Here is a 27,542-nt window from a genome sequence, read left to right as displayed (position 1 = left end):
TAAAAAAGAGTGCAGAAGTGAAAGAAAAAGAAATACAGACAAGAAGATCTTTTATTCATGCTTTCGCTTCTCAAATATGCACAATCATTAAAACTTTACATTTATTTTATTATTGTTTTTAATATCTATCTATGTATTTATCTATCTATCTATCTATCTATGTACCTATGTATCTATGTATCTATGTATCTATCTATCTATCTATCTATCTATCTATCTATCTATCTATCTATCTATCTATCACCAGGCAAAGAGGGAGAGAAAGGGAGAAAAACAGAGTGAATCCATTGGTTTATTCCTTAATGCCCACAATAGCGATGGCTAGGCCAGGCTGAAGTCAGGAACTCAAGGACTTTGACCATCATCCAATGATTTTCAGACACATTAGTAGAAGTTTGGTCAGAAGAAGGGGTGGAACTTGATTCATGTCTTCAATATGAGATGCAAGTGTTCCAAATGGCAGTTAAACTAACTGTACCACAGTATCCACATCACATGCTTTTGTAAAAGGTATGTAGTTAAAATAATATATTATGAAATTGCTGAAATGAGGAAAAATGAGGACTATTAACAATAATGAACAAGAATAAAGATTAACTGTATTTTACATAAAGATTGCCTTATGAGAGAGAACATTTGTCTTTTTGGAATTGGTTTATTTTACTGAGCATGATAGTTGGGACCATTTTGTTGTAAATGGTAAGATTGCATTCTTTTGAATGGCTGAGTAGTATTTTGTAGGGTAGATATCCCAGTTTCTTTCTCCACTCCTCTTTTGATGGGAATCTGGGTTGATCCCATGTCTTTGCTGTTGTAGATTGTGTTGCTATAAATATAAGATTACAGATCCTTTTCTCATATTCAAATTTCATTTCCTTTGAATACATTCCCAACGTGGGAAAATTGGATCACACAACAGATCAATTTTTAGTTCTCTTAACAATCTCCATACTGACTTCCATAGTGGTTGTACTAACCTGCACTCCCACCAACACTGAAGGACGGGACCTTACTTCCCCATTCACACTAGCAGCTGTTGTTACTAGATTTCTGAATGTAGGTCACTCTCACTGGAGTAAGGTGGAACCTCAACGTGGCTTTTATTCATATTTCCCTGATAGCTAGGGAGCCTGAGACTTTTTTTTACATGTCTATTATTCATTTTAATTTGTACTTTGGAAAATGTCTGTTCATCTTCTTGGCCCATTTCTTCTCACAGTTGTTTGGTTTGCCATCCTTGAGTTTCTGAAGCTCTTTGTAAACATATATAGACGTAAAAATATATATACATATATTTCTCTGGAGAAACTGTATAATGGAGGTAAGTATATTGTGAAGTAAAGATACATTGCAGCATACATTTGTACTAGTGAATACAAGATGGACCACCAATGAAATTATTAAAAATAGCTTGACAGGCCTGGCCTGTGATAGCCTAGCAGCTGGACTCCTCACCTCACATGTGCTGGGATCCCATATGGGTACCAGTTCTAACCCTGATGACCCTGCTTCCCATCCAGTTCCTTGCTTGTAGCCTGGGAAAGCAGCTGAGGATGACCCAGGGCTTTGGCACCCTACACTTGCATGGGAGACCCCGTGTTGGCTTCAGGCTCCTGGCTTCGGATCGGATCAGCTCCAGCCATTACAGCTGCCTGGGGAGTAAATCAATGGATGGAAGATGCTTCTCTCTGTCTCTCCTCCTTTTTGTATATCTGACTTTCCAATATAAATAAATGAATACATAAATAGATAAATAAATAAATAATTCTTGACAATAGGATGTTGGACTTTCTATCATGGACTATACCTACAATGTCATGGTGTATTTAAATAGAAGAGTGATGGACCTGTGACTATTGCTGAAAGGCAATACTGTTGTTAAAGTGGCAAACAGTAGAGGCAGGAAGACATCGGAAAGCTGGAAGGAGAAATCCCCGAGCCTGAGGAACTGTGTTACGGGAAATCATTTTTTTTAAAGGTTTATTTATTTTTATTACAAAGTCAGATATACAGAGAGGAGGAGAGACAGAGAGGAAGATCCTCCATCCAATGATTCACTCCCCAAGTGACTGCAACAGCTGGTGCTATGTCAATCTGAAGCCAGGAGCCAGGAACCTCCTCCAGGTCTCCCTTGTGGGTACAGAGTCCCAAGGCATTGGGCCATCCTCTACTTCTTTTCCAGGCCACAAGCAGGAAGCTGGATGAGAAGTGGAGCTGCCGAGATTAAAACTGCATCCATATGGGATCCTGGTGCGTTCAAGGTGAGGACTTTAGTTGCTAGGCACTGCACTGGGCCCAGGAAATCATTTTTTTTTCTTTAAATACAGTATTACATATATGGAGCATCGTTGTACATTTACTTAGAACCTGTTAAATACAATGGCCTTACATAAATTTTTCACTTACTTGTAACTGGTTGAGCTTCTCAGAGGGTTATTAAATGCCTTGAAGATTGGTTAAAAAAATTTATCATTGGGTTTTGGGTCTAAAAAAAAAAGATTAGTTATTTGGAGAGACTGATAAGATCACAGCACATCTTCAGTGAGAGTGAGGATGGGCAGCTGAGCTGAAGACTTGAATATGAATAGTTGGGGAAGCCGACTAGAAGCCAAAGCTAAGGATAGATCCACGGTATTCTACAGCTATTGCACGGTAGCAGGGAGAGACATTGGGAGTGAAAACAATCAAGAAATTGTGGAGCAAAAAGTATTGATAGCACCAAAAAGTGACATATTTAGGAGTGGAAAAAATGGTGAAGACTCATGTAGTGAGCTCTTCTGGGAGTAAACGGAAGGAAAAAAAAATTAAAGGTTAACAAAAGCCAACTCAAAGAGGTATTATGGACTGCTCTGGAAACAAAGACGTCTGCATCTTTCAAGAAGAGATGTGGACGGACGGGAAGAACAGGTATTTCAACACACTATCAAACATTAGGGGCTATTCCCCTCAGACTAAATCATTCTCTTTACATCCAGTCAGTCAGTACCATGTAGACATTGCAAAAAATACTCCATCAACTGCCATAACTAGAGAGACAGAGTTTCACTTAGGTTTAACCTTCTCTGATTGTTACTCTACTACAGAAAGATATTTAATCTCATTCACTAACACTGATACTCTAGAGAATAATTACCAATTATACATGAAGTAATGGAAATTGTAACATATTCAACTCCATCGTTCATTTTTAGATTTGCCTTGTGTGAAATAAACATTGACAATGTAGAGCACTGCACTGGGGGAATAGAGAACTGTGGCATAATGACTAGAAAAGATAAGACTAGAAAGAAACGTCAGTATATCCTCATAGGTAATAAGAATGCATGCTTACACTTTCCTATTCACTCTAAAACTGCAAACATAACAATTTAACACAGAAGAACGGCTCTTCCCTCTGGCTGAGTGAAGCTAATAATGCCAAACAATCAGCAGCATACCTGGGGTACAATTTACAGGAGCAACTCACACGGCACACTTCTTCCAGTTCTTCTTTTGACAAATGTGTTGTCTCCATTGACACCCTATGATACATCCATTTTCATCTGTCTTTTTAATAGTGTATCTCACAAGGATCAGCAGAAAACATATTCTACAACACAACTGTTTGTTCTTCCATTTTACCTTCACGATTGCTTAAGTCACAAAATGACATATGATGCAAACCAGTAATGTTTGTGGCTGTCACAGGGTATTTTTTTCTCAGTTTGGACTATCATTCCTGTAGCAGATGTTGTGAATTTATGTGAGGTGTAACAAGATTCTAAACCCATTTCTTGGTGACACAAACTTAAGAGTGGTTTGCAGAACCAGAAAATAAAAGAACAGTTCTACTTTTCTATTTCTTAGAATTTTTATAATGGAAATCTTCAACTTACTTTTATTGTCTATAACCTTAATTACGTCACTTTAGTGGGCTGCTGTTTTTTTTTTTTTCTTTTGGTTAAAGCTCAGATAACCAGCTTATCTTTCTGCTTCGACTCTTTACTGTACCCTTTGACTGTTAGATCACAGCGTGTCAGAGCCATTTTGGTACGCCAAATGACTGTTCACACCTTCACACTGTTCCTGCTGTTTAGAATGCCTTTGTCTTCCTCAGCCACCTGTGTCTTTCCCACACCTTTAAGATTGTACTAAAGCATTGCCTTCTGTGTTAAGCCTTTCTGTTTTGCCCTACCCTTTTCTAAAGCTGTCCATTCTCCTGCCTTTCTTTCTGGGGGCAATTGCACAGCAGTTGTTATTAGAGTGACCATAAAATTTAGTGTCATAACTGCTTTTGTGATTAAAGAGATACACTATCAATAATTATGCTGGGACGTCAGGTATGAACAATGGCTGCCCTGGCTCGTTTACAATTAATTCTTATTTTTTGGTAAAGCTTTATTCTGGGAATCACCTTACTCTACCCATTGCATGTTTCCAATCTGTTCAGATGAAGGTTGCATGGAACTAAATCCACCACCCCCTTAACTCCAAGAAACAGGCACATGACTCAGATTCCATTCATTAAAACACCACGAGTCACTGAGCAGCCTCCAAGCATCCGTGATTCAGACAGACACACTGGTACAGTTAGAACCCATCTTGTGAATGTTATTCAAACTACAAAACAAGGGAAGCCCGTTACCTACTTTTAATTCTGTACTGTGAGCTTGGCACTGTCAAGAGACCCCTTACCTCCAAGGAGAAATATTTAGGAGAAAGAACCCCACTTGGGAAAACAAACAGCCAGGACATGTACTCCTCAAAAACTCATTGAATTTTTGCCTTATTTAGTTGAATATATATCTTTTTTTCTGCCCTACACTTTGGATTAATGTGAACTAAAAATTCCCTTTAAGTTGAACTCCAAGTTCTGTTTTTCTCTTTGCAGGAAAAAGTTTTCCTTACTTATAAATCCCGTGCCACAGAAAGAACTACATAAACATTAGTCAAACAAGTTGAGTGAATGGAGCTAGTGTTACCTTTGAGTGGCACCAAGAACACGAATGACTGGGGGCAACTCACACACAGAGCCCACTGGTAAGTTATCTCTAATCATATAGGAGTGCTCTGCCCTAGCACTAATTTCCTTAAGGGTGCGTAACCATGCAGTGATTAGGGGATCTCATTTCTGTGCAATTCATTGGGTTGTTTGTTTGTTTGTTTTACAGGCAGTTTTTGCTGTTAACAATGATTTGGGGAGAGTGGGTGAGGTAAAAAGCGCAGTTACTTATAGCTGACACTTATGGAAGGAAATAGAGGTGATGAAATGTATCATGGGAATGGAAATGAAAATAATCTTCCATTTAGGCACTTCCCCATCTTCTTTTATCAAGACAGAGATTATTTTACTTTACCGATTTTATAAAGTTCTATTTCGAAAGCAGGGTTAGAGTGAGAGGAAGAAAGAGAGAGAGAGAAAGAGAAAGAAAGAGAGAATTCTCTAAATGGTTGCAGTGCAGTAGTGGAGGTTGTGTCCAATTGAAGACCTGGCTGGAACTCTAACCAGGTCTCTCATGGGGATGGCAGGAGCCCAAGAACTTGGGGCATCTTCCTTTGTCTTTCCAGACTTGTTATCAGGGAGCTAGACTGGACATGGAGCAGTAGACAGGAACTGGTGCTCATCTGGTATACTTATTTCACAAGTGGCAACTTAACCTGCTATTCCACAATGTTAGCCTCATTGACTTTAACCGCTTTAACTTTTCAAGCACATTAAGTACTTCAGACTGCTAATTTTGGCTAACTTGGCCAATGAGTAGAACACATTTGGAATGCCTTGCATACAAATAGGTAGGAAGATCAAATATTTCAGGATATCAAGACCTTTGAAACACTATTACTATAAAGAGAGAGCATGGATATAGTCCTGATCATTTGCACAAATTGCCCTCCTATGAGGAAAATCCACCAAAAGTTTTGACAGACTTAGCACCCTGGTGAATATAAATTTTCTCACTTTAATTCATTCTAAATTCTGGGGGAAATGAAGCAGAATGGAGCTACTAGTAAAATTTGACTTCAGAATCTAAATGTCAGATGTGTCCTTCTAAGAACTGGAAGCAGAGTATAAAGGGCATTTTTGGGGCCCAGCGCGGTGGCACAGTGGTTAAGGTCCTCGCCTTGCACACCTGGGATCCCATATGGGCACTGGTTCTAATCCCGGCAGCTCCACTTCCCATCCAGCTCCCTGCCTGTGGCCCGGGAAAGCAGTCGAGGACGGCCCAAAGCTTTGGGAACCTGCACCCACATGGGAGAGCCGGAAGAGCTCCTGGCTTCAGATTGGCATAGCATAGGTTGTTGCACTCACTTGGGGAGTGAATCATCGGACGGAAGATCTTCCTCTCTGTCTCTCCTCTCTGTATATCTGCCTTTCCAATAAAAATAAAATAAATCTTTTAAAAAAAAGGGCATTTTTGGTGAGATAAACAGAAATTTCAATCTAGAATAGCTATAATTGAGATATTGTTGCAGAAAATGTACCTCTTCTGCTACACTGAACTAGACACTAAACAGTGCTTACCTGATTATGGAAAATCAAAGGTTAATCTCACACCATGCAGCCACTTAGCAGTTGACTTGGCTGTATTGATTGCTGAGGCCGCCAGTATTCTGGGGTTACATTCATGAAATTCCGAGGACTGTGTCCCCTCCATGATTTGCTTGTATGATTTTCATCGTTACCTGGGGTTATTGATCTTTTGGGTCCCAAACCCATTATTCTGCATAGCTGAATAATGTCTTTTAACATAAAAATAGATCATGTGGTTCTGTAGGTTAAAATTCTTCATTGGACTTTTATTTACTTAGATGGAAATCCAAAAATTAATTCACTTCTGGGTATTTATTTAAAAAAAAAAGATTGAAATAAGAATCTTGAGGAAATAGAAGCTTATTGCAACACCATGCACAGTAGTTAGAGTGTAAATGTCTGTCAATACATAAATAGATATGTAGAATGAATATATATATATATATAGAGAGAGAGAGAGAGAGAGAGAGAGATATGTATCTATAATGCCAAACATACATATATACTGCAGTGCACTATTCGGCCTGAAGAAAAAAAATTCCCCTGGGAAAGAATTTACAAGAATGGAAAAGAAGTAATCCCTCCCAAGGTAAGTCACTTGGCTTTAGAAGTCTTAGATTTTCTCATTTTTAAAAAAGTTGAATTTGTTTTTGTCTAAGAGGCAGATATATGGAGAGAGGAGGAGAGAAAGAGAGCTTCCTTCCACTGTCCGTTCCTCCATATGGCCACAATGGTCAGAGCTGAACTGATCTGAAGCCAAGAGCCAGGAACCTTCGCCAGGTCTCTCACACGAGTGCAGGGGCTCAACGACTTGAGTCATACTGTGCTGCTGGCAGTGCTGTGGGAGGAGGTGGATTAGCTTGCCAAGCCAACATGCCAGCCCCCAGATTTTCCCATTTTTAAGCTAATAACTCCATTTTATCTTATACTTCTAATATTGCACGCATGTCATTGCCCAAAACTGACGAAAAGAGGGTGGTGCGCCTAGAGTTTGCTTAATAGCCACCTGGAACAAGGAATGTTGTCCTGAGCCAGATGTGAACTCTGTGGCATCCACACACTTTACTCTGTCCTATTATATTCCTTCTGTGTGTTGGAGAATAGAATGACAAGGCAGATCAAGCCCTCGCCTCCTTTCCTAGAACCTTCACCTTAGTAAAGGGAAGCACTCAAAGAGCCCTAAAAGCTAACAGCTGATCACTCTCAGAATTAAGATCAAAGTTAAGTCTTCCTGAGCCCCAGCCCTTTCTTTTTCTGCACAGTGCTCACACTGCCACCAGTTCCCTGACCAGTCCTTTCTTAGCGACTCCCTAACCAGTTTCTCCTATAGTTGGGAAACACTTCATCATTTGCGACCCCGTCTTGCCAAAACAAAAACTTTCATCCGGGGCCCGGTGCGGTGGTGCAAGTGGTTAAAGGTCCTCGCCTTGCACGCCTGGGATCCCATATGGGCGCCGGTTCTAATCCCAGCAGCCCCGCTTCCCTTCCAGCTCCCTGCCTGTGGCCTGGGAAAGCAGTGGAGGACGGCCCAAAGCTTTGGGAACCTGCACCCGTGTGGGAGACCCGGAAGAGTCTCCTGGCTTTGGATCGGCATAGCATAGGCCGTTGCGCTCACTTAGGGAGTGAATCATCGGACGGAAGATCTTCCTCTCTGTCTCTCCTCTCTGTATATCCGCCTTTCCAATGAAAAAATAATAAAAAAATAATAAAAAAAAACTTTCATCGAATCCCTGATTTTTTTCAAGCTGCTGTTTAAGACATGTTTATAATAACTTTTGCAAGAATGTTTTGAGACGAATGAATCAGATGTTTTAGATAAAATTTAATAGGAAAATAAATGTGATCAGACAGTTGATATAAATACAAAATCTTGATCATAAATTCTCCAGATTCTAAATATGTATTGTATCATCAATAGGTTATCTTTAATTTTCCCCATATGATGTAGTCAGGTCTCTGACATTTTTGCTTTAGTTTATGTGCAACCTCTTTGAAGCACTCGTTTCCTGCATTATTTACCTGGGTATGAGATTAGATTGCTAGCGTCTTAAACGTACATGTTTCACTTGTTTATTGGCTAGGAAAAGAATTTTATTCTCCTTTGTGATTGCTGTAATTTAACACTGGTGATATTATATTACTAATAGACCAATGATGGGACCTGTTCTAAGATCAAGTAGAAATAGTTAAAAAAAAAAAAAAAACTAGTACATGAGACTGGGAGCTTGCTTATTGAAAGCAATGCCCTTCCTGGTCATCCTGGAAGTAAGTAGGAAATAAACTCAGTTAAAATAAAAAAGTAAGACAACACATAACTCTATTAACAAGCTCACACACCACATTGTTATAAGTTGAGCAAAAAGCAAACAATAAAAAGTTAATAAAATGGATATGAAGATCAAACAAAAGTGTCTCCCATGTTGTCAGGTTTGTTTCCTATAGCAGGACCCAGAGAGATAAAGCTGCTTTACTTTGTACATTTGGATGAACAAAAGCATCAGTGGATGTTTTAACTCCAGTACCATCTCCATTCCCATTAAAGGACTAATCTTAACTTTTTTCACACATCAAAGAGGTATATTTACTCAGTTTGCACACTGTGTGTCATGTAACAGAAATCTATGTGTCTTTACTTTCAATTTCTCACATTTTTGCTTACCATTAATCATTCAACAATTATTCATAAATGTCTTTCTGATATAGAAATGTGCTAGATCTTAAAGGAACAGAACAACTTCCTACTCAAAGCTCATTACCATCTGGTGCCAAATATCTTAACATTTATTTTGCCTACTTTGATTGATTTTATAAATGGGACAAATTTCACATATATCACAATACAAATTTAGAAACATAGTGATATTTCTTGTGCTGCCCTCCCTCCAGCTGCCATTAACCACCTAACCTCCTCTTTCCTTATTTCTTCTCTTCCCTAGCTTTTGCAACAGCATACTTTAATTTCACTTAGCAATCACAGGTTTAACACTCCATTACATAAAGATTATGATTATTTTCAGTAGATGATGTGAACATTTTACACATTATTTTGGTCCATGCTTTATTGCTCAGAAGACAGTTACATTGGTTACACCTGACTCAAGGGCTACTGGGGCTGTCTATCCTCTGATGACACAAACAGATCATTTAATGGAGATTAGGGGAGCGAAAAATCATCAGACTGCATTACATCTTTGCTTATCCATGCACTTGTTTGGAAAGCACTCCATCCACTCCTCAATGGCTGCACATCCTGCTCAACTTCATTGACACTGACTTCCTTTTCCAAGTTCTGGCTGATCAACACTGAGATGTGGTGTACTCAAAGGGGTTATGGACTCATTTCTGGGTCAGATTTCCAGCTTCCAGAGCCCCTACCTATACCTGCCTGGAACCATGCCTTATGCAAATTTCACAGGTAATAAATAATTCTTCATTGAATATATGAATAAGTCAGCACTACCTGAGCAGATCATGACTTGTGTGGCAGGACACCTTTGGCAGATAACAGAAAGGAGAATCTCAAGGCAGAAAGTATGATAATGTATGTGAGGGTTGGATGATGTCTGTTTCAGGCTTCTCCTTATCTCGAGAGCTGATCACTGCTCCTGCAACGAACTAATTCCTTGAAACATATTTTCTGCTTAGCTGAGGAAGGACATATTACTCAGGAAGCCTTTATGAATTATCTGAATGGGTTTAAGATGAAATATATGCTAGCATAGCACTATGGGGCAGGAGGACCTACAGGTATGATAGGATTGTGTCTGGCATGATCTTGGGACATGTCATTGACCAAGAACATAAGGAGCATACAATCACGTGTTTTTCAAACTTCATGAGCTAGAAAACAAGAAGCAAGAGATCTTTTTTCCAAAAAATGGGCTGCAGAAAAATGAAACTAAATTGCCAAGTAGATTTGGATTTGAAACAAAAAAGATTAGGTGAACACTTGATGATGAAGATTTGTGCTGGGAGGGAGATGACAGACATGCATGGAAAAGGGCAAATCTAAGGGACATTTCAAAGGAGGGTTAACTGGTGACAGAAAATAAGGATTGGGGCAGAAAAGGGAGATGTAGAAGGGTTACTGTAGATTCCATCCTGCAACTGTGGAATGCAAACTGTACCTTTAAGGAGATAAATGTATTTCATAAAAGGAAGCTGTGATGAGTTTAATTTGAGGGCTGTTGCATTTGCTGCGGCAGGAGGACATCTGTGTGGGAATGCGGGACAGCCGGCTGAGGCCTGGAGAGCAGGTGTCGTCAGTAATGAAGATGTAGCCTTGGAAGAGACATTTTGTGGACATACACTATCTGAACAGACACCTGCTCAGCTTAGTTATTTTCCAGCATATGTGAATGTAAATGTGACAGTCCTCAGCACAACTCTAAAGTGTCTTGCCCTCTTATGGACTTTGCTCCTTGCTGGTAGAGTCCCTGGTCATTCATTAGTGCATGCCAATGTATTGCGAGTGAAAAGAAAATATCAAATCATCCAAAAGGAAGGGAGTGCAAATGCTGGTAATAGAGACAGAAAGCAGCTGAAGGAAAGGATCCCAGAAACACATAAGATGGCTGGGATATACAGATCCCCAGAGAATAGGCACTGGAGCAATGTCTGTAGAGGTACAAAGATAAACAGTGCATGGAGATGGGGATGTAGCTATGTGGATACACATAGGTATACACAGTCAACTGCATTTATATTCAGAAAATTCAGAAAATGTGTCTCCTTCAGTAAGTCTGGCCTGACCTCTATTTCAAACCATCTACCCATTCCTGCATTTATTCGGCAACAACTTATTAAGTAGCTCCAGTGCAAGGCATTCTAGTAATGCAAGACACTAGACATGGAAAAACTCAAGTAGATATGTCTTTGGTTTCATACGATCATTACACTAAAGGAAATATTAGTGATGGATACCTGAAAATTAATTTGTTAAAGTTATGGTAAATGTAAATGAAGAAACTATGTACTCTTACTTCTATCAATTATCATTCTTTAGAATTTAGGTAGAACCTGCAAAAATTAGTATAAGTATCATATAATACTTTGAAAACAGTTCATTTGAGAAGATATCAGCCTGATGGTCTGAAAGGGAGGGCTGATATTGGATACTTGGATTCATTTTCACCACATCTGCCAAGCATGGGCCAGGAAAACTCAATGAGAGTGCAAGTCTACATGCAGCTTTGGAAATCTGGAAATGCTTACCTAGCATTCTCTTAGATTTCTTCTAATTTATGCCTGTAACTCCTTGGGCTTAAGAATAAACTAAGGATAGCAGAAAGATGATACAAGTGGTATATATCAAGCGAAATGGTATATATTAGGGGAAGAAAGTCAGCAATGAAAATCTGGGGTGACAGCAAAAGACTTAAATCTTTACATTATTTTTAATTTGATTTTTCATTTCTCCATTTTTTTCTTCCTTCCCATTGGAGCAAAAATTTATTGAGTAGGAGAGGCAGGAATGGTGCTGCTGATTGGAAGCACTATAACTCCAGCTACTCAGAACCCTTAAGTAGAGAAACCAGTATAATCAGGGATCCCTCAAGTCCTAGATGTAGAAACAGGAAAATCATACTGAACAAGCCGTTCTAGCAGGCAATTTTATCCCTAGGGACAGAGTCTACTGTCACTGTCTTCAGTTTTGGACTCACAGCACATCTTCAATTTGCTCCTGCCTACACCCCCTGCCCCACAACACAGCACCACAAAAAAATCCCACCTTGTTACTGCAGAACCCCTACTGTTTTGGTCTGTCAGGATCTCTGACCCTGGTCTTCAGAAACAAAGGTGTTTGGCAGGGTGGGCAGAGGGGCTTGTGTTGGAAGATTATTGGGAGGAATAGATTCCACGTGGATTCCAGATCTTAGATATTGTGAACAAGGGTGTACAAATAGTTTTCTCATATACTGATTTGATTTCATTTCATCCTGGGTAAATGTCCAGGATTGGGATGGCTGGGTCTTATGACAGATCTATTTTCAGATCCACAAACTGTCTTCCATAACGGTTGTGCTAGTTTACATTCTTACTAGCAATGGAATAGTGAGTAGGGTACCTTCTTGGTGTTATTTATAGATGTCTTTGTAATAAAAGAAATGCCTTGGAAGGGAAAAGAGTCTCACCTCTTAACCAAGTAGGAAGGAAAGTAACTGCACAGAAAGGTAGACATTAGGGAATACAAAATTCATACAGCTAAGTTAACATGCATACATTATGGAATGAAAATATGCATGTGATATCCAAGGGGCTTTCAATGATAAATGCATAATAGAGTGACTAAATTATATGCAGTGATTTAAAACTGCTGAAATTTGGTTCTCAGAATAAAAATAAATAGTCAATTAGGCAAATTTGTTATCACTTCTACAGAATTATGATTTAGTTAGAAAACATCTGTTGATAGCTTGCAGTGTTAAAGAAATTCATGTTCTACACAAAGTGTAAGACACTCTCTGACTTTAACAGCATGTATTGTGATAGAGAGACATAAAGTGATACAGGATTTTAGAGAATTGGCTTGAGAATAAGGTAACTGAGTTATATTTCTTGGAGGAGGTAGCAGTTGAACTGGGGTTTTTCATATTTATATGCCAGCTGTTAAGGTCTGGCATTCCAGATAGAAGAAATGTTGTTAAAATCATGGAGCTACAATACAGTAAGAGTGGGTAATTCAATTTGGCAACATGCAATGTGTACTAACCTAACAAGATCTTGGAGGGCAAAGTTATAGGTCTGTGGGTTTCTTATATCAAAGAGGATCAAGAACATTCTGAGCAGGGGAACTGGCAGCTGCAATGGTGACTTGGGAAGGTAAATCTCAGAGTAGGCTGGTGAAGATGGATGAAGAGTAAGTGGAAAAAAAGTTCACTAATGTAATTTCTCTTTGTGCTGGAGGTTGACAATGGGAATGACTAACTGGATGTAGAATAATCCAAAAGACCAGGGAGGAGAGGAAAATCACAGGTAAGAATAAAATGTCTTCAATGATGGAGGGAGATGTCAAGATCACGAATGTGCTAGGCACACATCCATGGTAACCCTGAGACTTAAAGTAGAAGAAACTGAAGAAATTTACAGTATATTCCAAAATTGCTATGATTAGATTTACCCTTCATTACAAAAAAAAATCCAACAGTAGACATAGAAGGAACATTACTCAAAATCACAAAGATTGTATGTCACAACCAATTGCCAGTATCACACTCAATGGGGAAAAGCTTCAGGATGGAACGAGACAAGGATGACCACCTTTACTACTCTTATTCAATATTGTACTGGAATGTTTAGTAAGAGCACTCAGGAAGGAGAAAGAAATAGAGGGACTCAAAATTGGATAAATGGAAGCCAAAATATCCATGTCTGCAAATAACATTGTTGTACATTAGAAAAACCTAAACACTCCGTCAAAAAAGCTGTTAGACCTGATAAGCCAACTCAGAAAAGTTGCAAGTTACAAAATACAGTAGCTTTTTAAAATGATAATGTACTCACAGAATGAGTAATCAAGAAAGAAATCCCATTTTAAAAAGCCACAAAAAGTTCAGATATCTGGAATAAACTTAACTTAGGAAGAGAAAGATTTCTGCAATGGAAATTACCAAATATTGATGAAAAATCAGCAAAGACACACAAAAAAATGAAAACATAATCCTTATTCATGGATTTGAAGAATGAATATCACTAAAATGCCCATATTATCCAAAGCAATCTACAGATTCAATTCATCCCCCATCAAAATACTAATGACATTCTTTATAGAATGAGCAAAAACTCATATGGAATCAGAAAATATCCAGAATGTCTAAAGCAAGCATTAAGAAAATTTTCAAGCTAGAGACATCACAATACCTGACTTCAAAGCAAACTACAAAGCAAGAGTAATTAAAACAACATGATACTGGCATAAAAATGATATCCAGACCAATGACACAGAACAGAGCCCTGATGCTAGTCCAAAACATATAGCCAACTAGTTTTTGACAAATTTACTAAAACTACACAGTTGGATAAGGATAATCTTTTTAACAAACGATGTTGGCAAACCTGAAGGTAAAGATGTGGAAGAATGATATTAGATTCATTTCTCTCACGACATATAAAAGTCAATGCAAGATGGCTCAAAGACTTGAATTTAGTACCTGAGGATATGAAGTTTCTGAAAAAAAATGTAGGGGAAACAATCCAAGATATCGATGTCAGGGATAACTTTTTGGATAAGATCCCCAAAGAGTAGACCACCAAAGGAAGCTTTAAAAACGGGGTTATATCAAATTCAAGAGCTTTTGCACAGCAAATGAAATGATCAATTATAGTGAAGAGACATCCAATAGAAACGGGAAAAAATATTTGCAAACAAACTTTCTGTGAAGGATTAATATCCCAAGAATATCAGCAAATTAAAAAATACTCAATAACAAACAACCAATTCAGTTGAAAAAATGGGCAAGGACTCCCACAGAGAATTCTCAAAAGAAGTACAAATGATCAGCAATTATATGGAACAAATATAAGGAAAAAATGTTCAAAATTACTAACCATCAGGGAAATACAAGTCAAAGCCACAATGATATATCACCTCACCTTTGTGAGAATAGCTGAAATAAAAAACACAGAGAATAACAAATGCTGGTGAGTATGTGGCTAACAGGGAATATTTATGCACAATTGGTAGGAATGTAAATTAGTGCAGTCACTATGAAAACAGTGTGGAGATTTCTTGAAAAATCTAGAGATAGACTTGGCATATTATCCAGTAATCCCAGTTTTGGGGATATATGCAACAGACATAAAAATCAATTAGATACCCACACACCATCATATTTATAGCAGCACTGCTCTCAATAGTGAAAATTTGGAATCAACCAAGGAGTCCATCTTCAGATAAATGGATAAAGAAAATGTGGTGTATATAAACAACTGAATATATTTGTTAGCTATTTAAAAATAATGAAATTCTACCATTTGCAGCAAAATGGTTTTAACTGGAGGGCACCACGCTGACTGAAGAAGACAGAGTCAGAAAGACAAATACCGGATGTTCTTGTATGTAGGAGCTAGGGTGCATTAGCGCTGCTGCAAACAGTGTTGTAGAATATCAATTCATACTTTTATCAACAAATGGCTATGAATGTCATATTTTAATCATCTATAATTACTTAAAAATTGTATGTGAGTGAAATAGTCATTTTTCTATTAAATTCTTGTTTATAACAGTTGTCTGTATTCCCACTACACTAAGGTCACTTTGCTTCGACTTGTTAAACTTACTCGTTGAAGTCTTAAGCCTTTTACTGTAATATTCATTTAAGATGCTATCACAGAAAAGGAAAAAAAGATAGATCTCTCTCCTTTACTCTGTAAATATGCCTCTCCAATTAAAAATAAATAAATCTTAAAAGGGGGGTGGGCAGTGCCATGGCTCAATTAGCTAGACCTCTGTAAGCGCTGAGATCCCATATGGGTGCTAGTTTGTCTCCCTGCTGCTCTACTTCACATCCAGTTTCCTGCTTACGGTCTGGGAAAACAGGGGAAGATGGCTCAAAGCCTTGGGAACTTACTCCTACATGGAAGACCCAAAAGAAGCTCCTGGATCCTGGCTTCGGAATGACTCAGCTCCAGTCACTGCGGTCATCTGGGAAGTAAAACAGTAGATGGAAGATGCTTCTCCCTGTATCTCCTTCTGTCTATAAATCTGCCTCTCCAATAGAATAAATAAATAAATCAACAAAAGACAGGGAGATAGAGAGAGGGGAGGGAGGGAATGCAAATGTCATTACATTCTTAGAATTGTACCTACAAATCACATTGAACCTATTGAAAAAAATTGAAAATTAACATAAAATGCAAAAAGATTTCATTTTAAATGTTCTCACCATAATAAAGTGAAATGGTTGAGGTGATAAATATGTTAATTAGTTTAATGTTCTACCATACACATATATATCAAAACACAGTATACCTTATAAACCATATAACTATTATTTGTCAGTTAAAATTATTAGTTGATTGTTTTGACGGGTGATATAACAGGTACAAATAAAGGCACTAGTAATATCTGTGGGCAAGAATTCTACAGCTTCCGTCTCGGCTTCTCAGTTACCTGCTGACTACTATGGAAGTATGAATTAAAATTCTGGAATCCAAAGTAGGCATGTAAGGGATAAAGCCACCATCTGTGAAGTCAGCGTCCATTATGAATGCCTGTTTGTGTCCTGGCTGTTTCACTCATGATCTAGCTCCCTGCTACCGCATGTGGAAAAACACTAAAAGGTGAATCAAGCACTTGGATCCCTGCCACCAGGTTGGAGACCCAGTTGGAAGTTCCCGAATCCTGGTTTCAGCCTGGTGGAGCCCTGGCTACCATGGCTACTTGGGGGTATGAAGCACCAGACAGAAGAGCTCTCATTCTTTACTCTTCTTTCTCTCACTGTAATTTTGCCTTTCAAGTAAACAAACAGGTCTTAGAAAAAAGTGTAATTCTGACTTGGCTTTGACATAACCACTAGTATTTTAGTCAAATACAGCTCAGCCTCAGGAACGTAGACATTTTAGCCCTTAAGAAACTCCACAGTTCTCTTCATTTCAAGGATAAATGACTCTTGTTAACATAACAAATTTTGTTGATTTGGTCATAGTTCTTGATAATTCTGCAGGCTCTGCCCTCAGAATAAGTGCTAAAGATTCTGCTGCTGTCCACCCATCTACACCTTTGCCATATTTACAGAGCTTTTGTGAGGACGGATAAAAACCAAGAGCTCATGTAAAAATATTTGCCTATAAAAAAGTTGCTGTGTGGATATTATGGATATATAAGTAGTGCTATTGATGGCAACATATAAGAATAATCTGTGCTTGGGCCCGGCACGGTGGCGCAAGTGGTTAAAGGTCCTCACCTTGCACGCCCGGGATCCCATATGGGTGCCGGTTCTAATCCCGGAAGCCCCGCTTCCCTTCCAGCTCCCTGCCTGTGGCCCGGGAAAGCAGTCGAGGATGGCCCAAAGCTTTGGGACCCTGCACCCGTGTGGGAGACCCAGAAGAGTCTCCTGGCTTTGGATCGGCATAGCATCGGCCGTTGCGCTCACTTGGGGAGTGAAACATCGGATGGAAGATCTTCCTCTCTGTCTCTCCTCTCTGTATATCCGCCTTTCCAATAAAAAAATAATAAAAAAATAAATCTTTTAAAAAAGAATAATCTGTGATTATTAGTTTGCTCCCTATAATAAATACCCAAATAACCTACAAGAGGAAACAACAGATTTTTGTATTTTTATCATCTTAACATAGTTTAAAGCAAGCAAGGTACAATGATGAAGATGTCTTCCAAAATGATTCTCTTACATTGTTAATGGACCCACAATATAGCCTTGGAGAGTGTACAATCCAGGGCTTATCATGAAAGAGTCAGTTCCTGGGAGATGCAGTAATTCCAGGAGTACCTAACTTTTCAAGCCGATCATTTAGTGTATCTGCTACTTGGGGGGGTGGGGGTGGGGGGAAAGGCTTTCTAGCCATGGTTAGGCATCCATTCATTCAAAAATCTTTGTTCTATATTATACACACCAAGCGCTGTTGTTTGAAAGATGAGAAAACATGGAATTGGAAAGGAGTCTTTGTCAAAAAAACAGTGAAAATTGACATCAGCTCCCATAACACTTGACATATGACAGGTTACTAGGAAAAAGAGACTAAGTACTTTCACATTCAGAACATTGTTGTTACCTGTGGATAACTTTAAAGTCTCCACTCATTTAACTAACATCAGAAACTAGGAAAGAAGAAGGAGAACAGAGAAAATATCAGAAATAACAGAAATTAATGAAACAAAACACTAAAAAAATGATAGATAAAACTAGAAAGTCAAAATTTTTTGAGTTCCAAAAACTTCATATATTCTTGTCTAGACTTATCAGGAAGAGAATAAACACCAATTACCAATATTAAGAATGAGAAATACAGCTTTACCATTAATTCTATAGATACCAAAAAGCCTGGCACGGTGACTGAGTGGCTAAATCCTCACCATATGGGCACCAGTTCCTGTCCTGGCTGTTCCACTTCCCATTCAGCTCCTGGCTTGTGGCCTGGGAAAGCAGCAGAGGATAGCCCAAAGCCTTGGGATCCTGGACCTGCTTGGGAGACCCAGAAGAAGCTTCTGGCTCTTGGCTTCGGATCATCTTTGTGGCCACTTTAAGAATGAACCAGATCTTTCTCTACCGCTCCTTTCTGTAAATATGCCTTTTCAATAAAAATAAATAAATTTTTTAAAAAAAATAAATACCATGGACAACTTTGCACATGTATATTCAACAGCTTGTATGAAGCAGATAAGTTCCTTTAATGTGCATGACCAGAACTCTGTCAAACTGGTGGATGCTTTCCCAGCAGTTAGGACACCGGTTGGGATACTCATGCCCATGATGGAGCCCTGAGTTTGAACCCTGTCTTTATTTTAATTCTAGCTTACTGCTCACAGACACTCTGCCTGGCATGTTGGGTCTCTGACACCCATGTGGAATTTCTGAATTGAGTTCTTGCTCTTGGCTTTTGCCTGGCTCACCATAGCTATTGTATACATTTAGGAACTAGATCAACAAATGGAAACTTGCTCTCTCTCTGTACATGTGTGCCTCTCATGCAAAAATGTGTATGGATATTTTTTAAATTTCTGTCAAGAAGAAATGGATAATCTGTATGATACTATATAAATGTGTATATATGCATTTTAACACACATTAAAATTTATTTAAGAAACTGGATAAAGGAGTTGGCATAGACCATAATTGAATCTTATAATTATTAGGCTAACTGAAAGAAGCAGAGAGACTTACACAAATATTCATGGAAAACTAAATTTTAAAAGTTTGTGTGGGTACAAAAAATTCTGAAATCCACACAGATATGACATCATTAAAAGGTCTGTAGAATATATGTGCTTTGAAAAATCTGCACGGATTTCTATATTTTTTTTGCACCAAGATAAACATTTTAACTCCATTTTCCAAGAACTCTTTGAAGCACTGTTGTACTGTGAAACTCAATTTATATAATTCTAAAAAATGTGAACTAATACCCGCAGGCACCAAGGCCAGTGGTTGCTTTTAACTGTGGGAATAGTGAAGCATGGGATAATGGATTCACAACAGGGCATGAGGTGAACTTCAGGCACGATGCGTCTGTCTACCTGACTGGCAATGGTCACGTAAGTGTCTAAATACACCAACCATGTCACACGATCACTTTAAAATGTGTGTTTGCATTTTCTCAATCGGACTCAGCATAGCTATGGTGAAATTTTGATCAAATATTTTTAACCACAATTTAAAACACTGTAGTAAGAAAAAGGTTATTTTATAGAAAGTAAATATTTTAATAAAATGATTGCATTGTGAATGTTTATTTTCATGCCTGTAAAATATCAATGTAGTGCTCAAATATAAATTCAATGTAATTATATATTTGCTCTCCATTGTGACATCCTCAAAGTTATTTTATAAACAAATAATGTCATCTTAAAAAAACACACAATTATGTTAAAAACTGCCTGCTCTCTTAGTTGACAGTTTGCCAGCCATGGATTAACAAATTTGAAATACAGGACAAACAAACTAATCCTAAGAGATTTTCGCAGAGCAGCAACTATGAAATCTTTCCTATGAAACTATCCATGAAATATTTTCTGTAGACTATATGCCTCATTCCTGTTTGGACAATAAAACAGGCCTTGAAAAATTAAGAAGATTAAAACTGTAAAAAGGATGCTTTCAAATCACACTAAAATTATACTAAAAATAATATAAATATATAGAAATTGAAGAACATCATCCTAAAATATCTACATTGGAAATGAATGGTCTGAGAACAATAACCTACTTTTTCAACGCTAAGAAGCTAGTTAACATAAAACTATGTATATGTGTGTAACTGTTACTAAGTACCAACCCTTACCTCCAAAAAGGAAGAAATATTCAAATTGCTGAAATCCAAAGGAGAACAGAGGACATCACTACCATGACTACCATGAACAATTGCATCCAAATGAGTTAGATAACCTAGAAGACATCACAGAGTATTCAGAGGTGAAGGGACGTTAGCTTGGCAACTGACTCTTAACGGATTCAGAATAAAAGGGTTTTTTGCAACCTCTTTAAATATAAAATTATTTAAGAAACAAAAAGAGTTACACTATGTCAGGTCACTATTCACCGTAAAGCTTATTATTATAAGAATAAAAGAATATAAAAATGAATAATAGTGGTTTAATCTCTGATTAACATCAAAAGTCATTAAGGTACATGTCTTTTGAACACACATGCATACATGAACATACAAATAAGAAAGTGAATTTTTTAATTTCAATATGGCATAATCTGAGAATCATCTACATTAAAATCACTATTGAAATAGTGAAGAATATGAATTGGAATTCATTGGAATTGAGGATGTCATGGAAATGGAATGCAGAGGAATTGCAACAATCAGGAAGGAAGATTTTAGATTACATAAGATGATGGCAGGGCTTAGGAAGAGAAGTTGGAGAAATGTAAAATAATTGCTAGTGGAGAAGTAGTAAAGACAGAGAATACCAACCCTAAAGTCAAATAGACTCAAAACATTGAGCTTGACTGTCTTGCTTTGCAATGCAGTCAATATCTCAGGGAAGATGTCATCGCTAGAAATCAAAGAAAATGACGTCTAGCTTTGGTTTTTAATTGCTGTCTACCAAGAAATCAAAGATGAAAACAAACAGTTTTCTATAGTTGTTTCCTGGCCTGCATACAAGGAGAAACAATAGCAAGCAATGGCCAAGTAACTGGGCTAACGCGTAATTTTCAAATTGGCCATTTGGAACCCAAGATATAAAATGTTACCTACAACAGGCTACATGATATGTTAACAATGCATGCCCTATTGTATTATAACAATAATTCAAGGGGACTCTACCTTAAGATGAAATGTGTATACTGGTCTAGATCAGCTATAAATTAAACCAATCTCCCAAAGCACAAGGAAAAGGAACAACTATTTTATTTAGTTACCTTCCCCATTGATAAGGCATGTAATGAGGAGGAAAGATGTGACACCAAGATTGAGTTGATGCCATCTGAAAAGCTGGGAGACATTTACTTACCTTCATCATAATTATGATATTTAACAGTGCCTTGAACATTACATCTAAATAACTGTGATTTCTTTCGACTTTATTCAGAAATATGGTACGCGAAGAAAAGTATTCCTTCAGTTTTTGAGTACCAAACACATACATTTTGAACATGGATTTATAGATTGAGTTGCTTTACTTAGTAGATCATTTTATTAGTCACTTTCTAATTTTAAGCCTGACCTGCGCTGTATGCCATGTACTCTCAGGTCCATCAAATTGAGTCAGTGAAGATAAGTTCTTGATTTCACACTTTTGTTATGAAGTTTGCTTCTCTCTCTCCATAGTCCACCCATTTAAACTCTCAGCATACTAATAAAATTGGAATATTTTTAGGAGGCTTTATTTAACTAAATGTAATTTTTAATAACGGTTTAATCATTTCTTCAGAGAAATGTTTCGTTTATGTTGTATTCTATCACCCCCGGCCATAGAACAATGCTAGATTTTTATATTCATAACTTATGTCTTATATTATTATTCATATGGAAAGCTGTTTACTATGCTTTTTGTTTATGTAGACTTTTGTTAAATTGCAATCATTCCAAAATGAGCATATATTTTCAATGAACACATTCTTGCTATAAGGAAACAAAAAGTTTACTGTTCAGGCTTTTCCACAGATTAAAACATGCACAAGGACCTGGGAAGTTTGGAGGAAAACTCAGCTTGCTTATGCTTTAAGGTACCTGTAAGATTTCAAATCAGTACTTTGCACTAACACTTTAATCAAGAATGAATTCCACCGTGATTGGGAGAATGGATCAACATCCTGATGTTTAGAAGAGGGCTATTTGGTTGAGGAGGTCACTACACGGGCGAGCACAAACACTGGAAGCGGAAATCGCAAATCATTTGTTTCCTTGGGCAAGGACACACAGTAAACACTTGAATTGGTGGTCAGCTATAATTTGCTTCTAGAGCCAGCAATTCTGGCAACCCTACACTTTGGATTTATAGCAGTGCACACAGGCAGTAGTGACTTTGAACGCACGGGATGAGTGATCACAGGGCAAAGTTACTAGTTCTTAAAAATCAGTTCCTCATTACAAGGACTTCAGGACACTCCCTTCAACCTGAAAAGAAGTATACACCCTTGTTGCTAATTCCTCCGTGTTCTGCAGCTGCTCTTCCTGGGCAATCACGCTAGGAGGAAGCCAATCATATTCAAGTCTAGGTTAACAATACTTTATTTATTTACATATATTTTTTGTTTTGGCTTGGGATTTTCAAACCAATATACTTCCAACTTGGACAATATAAACTGAGAAGTCCTTCTTATCTTGGTAAAAATAGACATTTAAAAATTTTGCATTGTTTTCTATTTGCTTCCAGTGTCTTAATAACCTCTTCAAATTTCCCAGAATAAGCAAGAGAAAATATCTCATCCCAGCATACCTTCGCACCTCCCACTCTGCCCAGTACCACCCTAAGGCACTTCCACCTCTTCCACCTTGATGGAACAATGTGCAGTTCCGTTTTTGCTCCCCAGGACAGCCTAGGGAATTCAGAGGAAGGGGGATTTTTGTAGGAATCGTCACTCACAAATTCCCCCCCGGCTTCCTTTTCATTGAAAGTGAACAGTTGTGTTGTCCAGGAGTGCCCATGTCTTGTTTCCCTATATATCACTACCAGGGCCAAGAGAGGACTCCGCCAGCGAGGCACCTCCTGCCCTGTCCCGCAGACCGCTGTCCCCGGCCTTCACCCCGTTGTCCGTGCAAGGTGCAGAACTGGAAGGTGAATGAGCTTCAGTACTACTCTCCACACCCTGTAGGGACAAAGGCCCCTTCACGGGCCTGGAGGAAGGGCTCTTGTGAAAGCAGAGTTTGAAAAGTCCCAGCACCGTCATGGTCAGGATCACCAGCACTACCACTGCTATGCTCACGAGAATGAAGACCACGGTGGAGGAGTCCCAAGCAGTCGGAATGGCAGAGGAAGACGTAGAATTAATGGGGATAATACGGACAATACTTCCGGCTGGGGTGGTGGTGTTCCCTGCTTTGGTTTGAGGGGACGTTTGAAAGGTGGGCATGGTGCTCATTGCTTCCCCCTGAAGAATCCCAGGAGTAGCCGTTGCTAAACCGCTTAGTTCAGGCACACGGGGCGGGCGCCTGGTGGACACGTTAGTCCCCCTATGTTCTGTCTGAACTTCGCCGTTGGTCACGCAGGAGAGTCTGTCCGTCCCCAGATGGAAGCCGGGAGCACATTCGCAGGCAAAGCCTCCGGAGTCATCAAGGCAGTCAGAGAGCTCCATGCATTTGCCTGCACGGAGATAAGGCCCAGGACAAGGACAGAGCATGGCCTCCAGGGGTAGCCCGTCCCAGTGTGTGCCCGTTTCATCCACAAGGCAAGTGGCTGAGACCAAGAGCTGCCCAGGGCAGAGCGCACTCACCTTGGTCCCGGGAGGACTGAAGTCCAGCGCAGCGCTGTGCATCTGAAAGGGTGCACGGTAACTCAAGTTAGATGCGGCCCCGAGGCGTGGCGCGGGACACAAGGCCTCAAATTGGTACTTGCACAGGTAGCCATTGGCACGTTGGCTGCAACGCATCTCCTTCCAGCCCGCGGGCTCAACTCCCCCGGTGGTCTGGAGTCCCGCGCACTTGCGCGCCGTGCAGGAGCTCTGGGGCTCCTCTACCCAGGGCAGCGTGTCGTTTTCGGCCCCACTGGCGTCGGGGGACATCCAGGAGAAGCCCCGTAATGGCTCGTTCTCCATGGTGCAGTGGGAACGCTCTCGCTGCAGCGCCACCCAGAACACCAGATCCTTGGAGCCCCCTCCGGGTCCCGGGCCTGCCCGTAGCAGAGCCAGCACTGTGCGCAGCTCGGCGCCCCCTTGCACGGTGCTGAGCGCCCCACCGCGCAGGCTGCAGGCCTCCTCGGCCGCCTCCCGCTTGATGGTCGAGTGGTGCAGGCTGTAGCAGGCCCCCGAAGCCAAGCACCCTGCTCGATCGGCGGTGGGGTGCTCGCCCGCGCCTGTCCCAAACCAAAGAACCTGCCCCAGGAAGCACAGGGCGAACGCTAGTCTCATGTTCGAGGCTCGGTGCCCGCAGCTGCTCCTAACTTGGGTCTGTCCCGCCCGAGGGCGCAGCACTGCCTCCGAGCGCGGTCACCGCCCTCCCTCCACAGCTGTCAGCCTCCACCCAGTCTCCTCTCCCCTCCCTCCGCCGGGCCCCCTATCCGCCGACAATCCCTAACAAGAGTCGCAGCGGTCAACAGTCTCCCTTAGGCCGCGACAGGAAATGTATCGGGAGCTCTGCCAGGCCCGGTGCAGCCCTGATTTATTCTGGGGTCAGGGACACAGCTGGCGCCAGGGCACAAGAAACACGGTGGACCAGAAGGTCAAGCACCCCCCACCCCACTCCCCCGCTTAGAACAGGAGAAACAGAAAGTGACCACTGGGGTGGAGTGGCTTGCTTTTCCCGCCCAAGGAGCGGCAGCACCTCAGATTCCAAACACAAGTGCTGGACCCTGGCAGGAAGGATCAGGCGCCCACGCCCGCCCATTGTGTTTCTGTCCGGAGTCCTGGAATTGGCGTCAGCATCATTCGCAGACGGCTCCAGGCTTCGGGGAGAGTTCTGGTTTGTGTGGTTGTGTGTGGGCGTGGGCATGGGCTAAAAGGGGTGGGGTGGAGAGGAAATAAACAATCTCGTGAGAAATCTTAATTTCTGGTTCTTCACCGGAGGCAGAGCTGTTAAACAGCACAGCTCTTTCCTGAGGGATCTGCTGGGGAAGCCGGGCCTTCTGACTGCTAGTCGAAGAATTTCAAATTTAAAATTCTGAACTCTTCCTTAGCAAGGATTCGCCTTAAAAGTTTGTTGGGCACTTTCCTTTGCTTCTCTTTGAAGTGCCTGGTATTAGTTCATTGAGCAAAAGAAATGCAATTTTTTTTTTTGGCATAACTGAAAAATGACAACTGCAGACTGTCCTTAATACCATGATTTCAAATACACAGATTACAAAGAAATGAGTTTATGGCTCTACTTCATGTGCGTAGCAATCAGCCTATGTATCATTTCAACCGTGAACTGTTCCAGTGTCGTTTGCTTCTAGGATGAGTGGCAATATTTATGGAATAGGCTACAAAGGTTTCCTTTCAGGAGTCTTAGGGGTCAGCATCCCTAAGATGAACATGTGTAATACAACACCTCGTGAATACAACAATTCATGTAGTATTTCTTTAAGAAAACCTCTGTTTGGAAAGGGTGAGCCAGTTTTTGCCGAGTTCTGTGGGCTTTGAGTTTTATTATAAACTCAAAGTATATAAAAGAAGTCATAAAAGGAGAAAAAAGGAAGGAAAGATAATTCACCCTGAGAATTTGTTGTTACCAGCTTAGATGATTTTACATCACTTTAGGGCATAGATCTTGTGTGACTTACAGTGACCAAATCCGCTGTAATCAGAGATATGTAAAGAATTCAACTAAGTCCTCTTAAAAATATTTGATGCTGTTAAATATCTGTTATCAGAATGAGAGCTGCCCTGGCATGAATAATGCATGGCCCACTCAGACACACCGTGCCAGACTGCACTGGACTGTTGAGATTAATGAGGGGTGGGAAGCAGGCTTCAGGATCACACCTACACGCGCCGATCTCATCTTGACCATTACTCTTCCTCCTGGAAATTTCATGTATCTTAACAACAGTGGTAAACACCATGAATCATCATCACATTTTCCTTGCTTTTGCTGACTGTGGAGTTTTGTGGCAGAATTTCTATCCTACCCTTTCTGTCCCCCAAGTTAAAAGGGTATTCATTAGCCCTTTATTTGAAATGTCAGACACATTTAAACAAGACTGGGTATTCAAACTAAGGAACCTAGTGTGCTATGAGTCAAGAAAATGAAAATCCAGAAACAGATTTGAATGAATCTTTAAAGTGCTTCATCACTTGGGCCAACTCTATGCGTTTTTTGCAGGTTTATGACTCAGCGTTGGTAAATGTGTCCATACAGCAACAACTATTAAAAAAAAAAAACTTTTCCAAACTCAAGTAGTCAATAGGGATCTCTTAGATATTTGAAAATTCACTTTGTATGAAATTCAGTTTCTATGCTAAAGCGCAATAAATAAGTGGAAGCTATAGTAAATATGTGATCTCATTCTTTGGTATTTTGCTTATGAAGGTCAGTGTGTGAGGAGTTCAGTAGAGAAGGCAAATTGACCATGACAGCTCTGTACCACAATTCTGGCTGTGCCGGGAATCATATGAGAGAATTAGCTCAAACTAACTAATGCATCACTTTGTAATTAATCACTGTCTTGATGTATAGTCATTAATATATTTTTAAATGTGCAGTACATCTGAAAAATTATAAATGGAGAAAAACCTTTCCTTTCAAAGTATATGTTATTAATATCATAACATTATAAACACCATGTTAGCTCCATTGCAGTCCAAAGGCATAAAACTCTGAGAAGCAGTGTGGAACTCCAGGGTATTCTATAGGAGAGAGGTGCACGGTACCATCTTGGCAAAGCTTGACATTTTCTCTGAGAGAACATCTATACTCTGTCTATTGCTGGGGTCCGCGCAGTGGGTGTGGATGACACGAGGGTGTGATGAGAACAGCTCCCCTGTGCGGCAAGGCCCGGGGGAGTTTCCAGCTGTGTGGCAAGGCCCGGCGGAAGTCTCTCCGACCACCTTGATACTGTTTTACCCCCTGGCTGCATGGACACTCAAGCACCCCACTAAGAATTTTGCAATCTATTGAGGCAGTGTTTGCCCCTGTGGGATGGCTTTTATCACCAACGTGAGCTTGAGAGTTAGTGTCACTGATAATATCTTGGTGAGTGGGCCTTTGACAATTTACACACAGGAGCACAATTAAACCCATGCCATTTCTGGACACCTTATTGTGTACC

General features: G+C 39.9%; 1 protein-coding gene across 1 annotated transcript; it reads right to left on the bottom strand.

Moving 5' to 3' along the window:
* Positions 1 to 21,765: 21,765 nt before the first annotated feature.
* On the bottom strand, positions 21,766 to 25,338 carry CLEC14A (C-type lectin domain containing 14A). Its single transcript, XM_040969613.1, has one exon. It carries the CDS (start codon positions 24,703 to 24,705, stop codon positions 23,299 to 23,301), a length of 1,407 nt encoding a protein of 468 aa, XP_040825547.1. The 5' UTR covers positions 24,706 to 25,338; the 3' UTR covers positions 21,766 to 23,298.
* Positions 25,339 to 27,542: the final 2,204 nt, after the last annotated feature.

This window comes from Ochotona curzoniae, unplaced genomic scaffold, assembly GCF_017591425.1.
Source record: "Ochotona curzoniae isolate NIBS_2020 unplaced genomic scaffold, NIBS_Ocur_1.0 scaffold_4701, whole genome shotgun sequence".
NCBI classification, from domain to species: Eukaryota; Metazoa; Chordata; class Mammalia; order Lagomorpha; family Ochotonidae; genus Ochotona; species Ochotona curzoniae.
The sequence above is the reverse complement of the archived record's forward strand: the minus strand, read 5'-3'. Positions and strand labels throughout refer to the sequence as shown.

Excerpts from the sequence above, each read along its gene's own strand:
- CLEC14A (XM_040969613.1), bottom strand. The coding sequence starts at position 24,705 with ATGAGACTAGCGTTCGCCCTGTGCTTCCTGGGGCAGGTTCTTTGGTTT.